Genomic DNA, 5,190 nt, shown 5'->3' with positions numbered 1-5,190 from the left:
GGGAGCGCATGCAGCGCCACTCGCAAAGCACCGTGACACGAGGCTTTCTCTGACGACAAACGGAGGCCTGCCGCTTGCATCATTTCGGACCTGGACAGGAAGCGAGTATTAGGGTCATTTTCAGCAACCGGTGGCAATGCAAATGCCACTAACGAAAGCCTATCAGTACCCCGGGGATGTGACTAGGGGGACATTAAGAGGCTTTGGGAAGAAGCTTCACTTTAAAAAAAAAACATTGCCGGCGCGTGGATTCCCACTCTAGCAAGCCTCCTGAGTGATCCCCACAACAGCGGAGGGACTCTGCGCGCCTCTTCCGGATCCTTTGTTCCGAGGGGGCAGGTCTAGCCGGTGCGCAGACGCCGAACACGCCCAGCGTCGTGGGCCCGACCGCCCAATATGTAACCTCGGCGCTCGAGAGGAGTGGAGCGGGAGGCGGGCTAGAGCGTCACGCCCCAGCTCGCATGCTCCGCGGCGCGGCGGCTAGAGCGTCCTACTCCGTGGAGCCGCGTGTGACCTTCCAGCCCGTGCACAGATGCTGCCGGTGGCCGCTCGCCCCCTGCGGGGGCTGTGTCTCGGGCTGTGTGGCGCCGCGCTCTGCCTCACCAGGTACCGTGGGCCGCAGAGCAGCTGTTGGCGCGCCGGGGCACCGAGGGTCGGGATGGCTGGCCGGGTGGGTGCGGCGCGTGGCCAGGGCCCGGGCAGCCGGGCACCGAGGGGCTCTGGTCCCGGGCAAGCTGGGCGGCGAGCGAGCACTCCCGCAGGCCGCCTAGACCGAACCTCGGCAGGACCTTCGGGGGCGTGGAGAAGGCAGGGGCCGTCCGGTGCCAACCCACTGCCGCGGAGAAAGCCGGGAACCGCGAGGCTGCGGATCCGGGGTCGCCCCGGACTGCCCCGGTGACCTTGGCCGAGTCACTGCGCGTCTCGGGCCTCGGTTTCCTCCTCAGCAAAATGGCGCGAAGGACTCCCATCCGCAGCCAGGCACTCTGCTGCCACGGGCCCGCGACTGTAAAGGCGTTGCTGCAGCGGACGTCGGGCATTGACTTAACCCCACCGGGTCGCTGCAGCCGTTCAAACAAGACACTTAACATTAGAAACCGCAGATAGTGTCGTGTATTCCTAGCGCCTTTGGAAGCATTTAAAGGCCCTCGGAAACGCTCTTGTTACCTGTGGGGCCCCCTGAGGTCAGGAAGCTTGGATGGGACCAGGGGGCTGGGTGATTCACAGGTGCGTGGACCTGCGCCCCTGGTACCCACCTGTGCCGCAGCTCCCTGCACCGGCCCCTTACCTGGGCCAGGCCTGACGGGCTCCGTTTGCATGGGGGGTTAGGCAACAGGTGCCTGCCATCTGTGCTGCCCGGCACATGAGGAGCAGTCCCAGGAGGGCCGAGGCGCTCGCCAGCGCGCCGCTGGATAACGCGCCCAAGGAGTACCCCCCCAAGATCCAGCAGCTGGTGCGGGACATCGCCAGCCTCACGCTCCTGGAGATCTGCGAGCTCAACGAGCTGCTGAAGGTGGGGAGAGCCTGCCGGGCTGCTGGCGAAGGGTTGCCGCACTCAGCAAGTGTGTGGCCGCCAGCCATTGATTCAGCCCCCTCCTTCCTGCAGAAAACACTGAAGATCCAAGACGTCGGACTGATGCCAGCAGGTGTGATGCCAGGGGCTACCCCTGCCGCCACCGCCCCCGCAGCGTCTGAGGTGAGCCTGGGCAGAAACCTGGGGTCATGCAGCTAGCCAGCTTCAATCTCTGCAGTCTGGGCACGCTTCCTGCTGCCCGCTTGTTGGAGTCCTTGCCCACAAGGAGAGCCGGGGAGAACAGATGACAAGCCGGAAGAGACCGGAAAAAGATTATTAGATTGAATATCAGAACGTTGTTATGGGTGATGGGAAAAAGGAAGGAAGACGCTTCAGATGGGGGGACTGTGATTTCAAGGAAGGGCTTGAGGAGGCCGTGACTTTTGCGCGGAGGCTGAAGGAGTCGGGAGGGGCACAGCATGCCTGCAGAAGGTGCAGCATGCACACGGCACTAGGCGAGAGCATGTCGGCCGCTGGGCCGGCACAGCAAGACCGGGCGGGAGAGGAGGCTGCCGGGCACCTGGCGGGAGGGTGAGGCCAGGGAGGCCGCAGGAGGACGGGGCCTGGCAGGCGGGCACTGAGGCAGCTTGGGTGTCTGTAGCAAAGCCAGCTGACTGTGGCCTCGCATTCATTTTGCTTTTTTTAAAACGTCTGTCATAAAAACATCTCCGATTGTCATCTTATCGGTCTGTCTATCCAAGTCTAAACAGGGCCTGCAGGGTGCATTTGACTGTAGACTCTCTTAAGCTTCTTTAATGGGATTCCTCCCCTCCCCCAAACCATCACTGCTGGGGTCAGGAGTCCCTCAGGGGCACAGGTCTGAAAAGTCTGATGCTTCCATGAGGTGTGGTCTCATGGAATCGTCCGCCCCTCACCACCACCCCCTGAGCACCTTGGAAAAGAGCCCGAGCTGGAACAGTCCAGGGTGGGAGGTATTCTTTATTTTTCAATTTTTATTGTGATTTGGGTGAAAGTTTACACAGCAAATTCACTTTCCATACAGCAGTTCATACACATTTTGTCTCACAACATTGACTGCGATTCCCCACAATGTAACAGGTGTCTTCCCACTTCCTCCCCGTAGTTAGCTCTTCCCTGTGTCCTTCCCTCCATGCACTCCTGCCCCCTGAGCTGTCTCCCTGTGCAGACACTGCCCTTCTGTTCTCCCATGATTGATCTCTCCAAGGAGTGTATCTACCTAACGTAAACGTTCATCCCATATGCCTGTCTGTTATTTGGCTGGAAGCCACAACAGTGACTTCAGTTCCAGACCTGAAGGGTTGCTAGGGGTTATAGTCTCAGGGTTCCACCAGGCTCTATCAGACCAGTAAGTCTGGTCTTGAGTTTTGGGGGTTTTTTTTATGATTTTGAGGTTCGTTCCACGTTGTTCTTCCACTCTGCCCAGGATCTTCTGCACACATCCCCTTCCAGTGGTTGACGGTGGTAGCCAGGTCCCTTTAGTTCTTCGGTCTCGTGGTCATATAGGCTGAGGATCACATGGTCCATGAGTCCCCTGAACTAATCGTTTCCACGCATCTTTGGTTTTCTTCATTATTTTCTGCTCTGGATGAAGAGAGACCCATCGTTGCATCTATATGGCCACTTGCAAGCTTTTAAGACCCCAGTTGCTAGTTGCCAAAGTAGCATGTGGAACAATGTTTTGTGTAGTATGTTACGCCAGTTGAGCTTGATGTTCCCTACAGCCATGGTCCCGAGCCCAAAGGTCCAACTACTTGCTCCCTCCGGGTAGCTGACTGTGGCCAGAAAGCCACCACAACCTTATCGCTTGTCAGCTCTACTATACACCTGGAAATTGTTGTAGCACATACAAATACACATGAAGAAACGTTGTCTGCTAACCCTGTACGAGGTCACAGGCACACTCCCCCGTCTGGACATACCTGCTCACAGAATGGGGGCTTCTCTTAGCATCGTTGGCAGCAGGCCCAAGCCAGGACTGTCCTGAGCAATGAGGTCATGGTGGCACTGTTCTCACGTCACCTCGGGAGCATGGCCTAACTGGGGAGAAGGTGGCAGTCAAGGTGGGGTGACTGGCTCACTGATTAGACTGCCAGAGCAGGCAGGGATGGCTCGAGGTCCCCATCCCACAAGCCAGGCCACTCTCCCCGCCTCACCTGTCAGGATCCCTGAGGGGGAGAGAAGTGGGGTGTGTCGGAGAGCAGCCTCTATGGAGGGCCCCCGGTGGTAGGGTGGCTTGAAACAAACACTGAGCAGCAGTGAGGAGGACATGGAGCACGGGCTGGTGCTGGGAGGTACTAGCTGGCGTCCACCCCCAGCTCCTGGGCCTGCCTGGTGCTGTGGGTCCGCGGGATTGCAGCTCCGAGGCAGAGCTTCGGCTAGGCCGGCCCAGCCCTGGGTGGCCATGGGATCTGCCTCGCCCCTCACTGTCCCCCCTGCACCCGCTCCCAAGGAGGCCGAAGAGGAAGAGGTCCCCAGGCAGAAGGAGCAGACCCACTTCACCGTCCGTCTGACAGAGGCGAAGCCAGTGGACAAGGTGAAGCTCATTAAGGAGATCAAGAACTACGTCCAGGGCATCAACCTGGTGCAGGTGAGGCTTGGGCGGGCTGGGTGGGACAGGCCCCGTGCCGCCTGCATGTGTCTTACGGGCCCTCCCACAGGCCAAGAAGCTGGTGGAGTCCTTGCCCCAGGAGATCAGAGCCAACGTCGCCAAAGCGGAGGCTGAGAAGATCAAGGTGGCCCTAGAAGCGGTGGGCGGCACCGTGGTGCTGGAGTAGCCCGGCTCTGAGGACTGTGCAGTGGCTGAGGCCCCGCGAGGCTCGCCTGGCACCTGGCGAAGCGGGGGCCCTGGGGTCGCAGCGAGGACTCCAGGCACCGGATGCCAGCCAGCCTCTGATTGGGAGGGAGGAGCGGACCTGTGGGGGTGGAACGGCCACTGTCCGTGAGGACACCAGGGAGACAGACTCAAGGACCTCAAGTCACCGAGTGGCTCCTCTGTGCTGGTGGAGAAATACACTGTTGAGAGACGGCATGTGCAAGCAGTGTTGATGGGTTCACTGAGCGTGTGCAAGCAGTGTTGATGGGCTCACTGAGCATGTGCAAGCAGTGTTGATGGGCTCACTGAGCATGTGCAAGCAGTGTTAGGGTTCACTGCCCGGTGGGGTGGCCTGGGTGCCAGCCCCACGGGGGCTCCGGGGATCTGCAGACATTGGAGTGCACAGGAGCGGCTTGTATGCAGGAGTGGGGACGTTTGACGCCTCCCTGTTAACAAAGGCGCCTGGTGGCGCAGTGCCCAAGGCATCTCATCTGACTGCTAACCAGAAGGCTGGCAGTTCAAACCCCCCATCCGCTCTGCGGAAGGAAGACTGGGCAATCTGCTTCCATAGAGATTTACCACCCCCATAGGGGGTCGCTATGGGTTGTAATTGACTCAATGGCAGTGAGTTTGGGTTTTTTTGTTAACAAACGGGACCCGCAGCTACCTGCCCAATGAGGCCAACAGTGAAGCCCCGCCCGGGCCCTTGGGGAGGCAGGCCTGCATCGTGCACGTGGCAGGGGTGCTCCTCCATCCTGCGGTGGTTGGGAGTGTCGGCTGTCCCGCTGGCCACAGGGCTGCCACGGTGCTAGGGACCAGGGAGCCT

General features: G+C 59.9%; 1 protein-coding gene across 1 annotated transcript; it reads left to right on the top strand.

Annotated features, from left to right (window-relative positions):
* The first annotated feature begins 532 nt into the window (after positions 1–532).
* On the top strand, positions 533–4,326 carry MRPL12 (mitochondrial ribosomal protein L12). Its single transcript, XM_042783565.1, has 5 exons — positions 533–606; positions 1,327–1,510; positions 1,604–1,693; positions 4,002–4,139; positions 4,210–4,326. Exons 1-5 carry the CDS (start codon positions 533–535, stop codon positions 4,324–4,326), a joined length of 603 nt encoding a protein of 200 aa, XP_042639499.1.
* The last annotated feature ends 864 nt before the right edge of the window (positions 4,327–5,190 follow it).

The sequence above is a fragment of the Orycteropus afer genome, unplaced genomic scaffold, assembly GCF_000298275.1.
Source record: "Orycteropus afer afer isolate SDZICR_OR568_19922 unplaced genomic scaffold, OryAfe1.0 scaffold00018, whole genome shotgun sequence".
Classification (NCBI taxonomy): domain Eukaryota; kingdom Metazoa; phylum Chordata; class Mammalia; order Tubulidentata; family Orycteropodidae; genus Orycteropus; species Orycteropus afer.
This window is presented reverse-complemented; position numbering and strand designations above follow the sequence as displayed.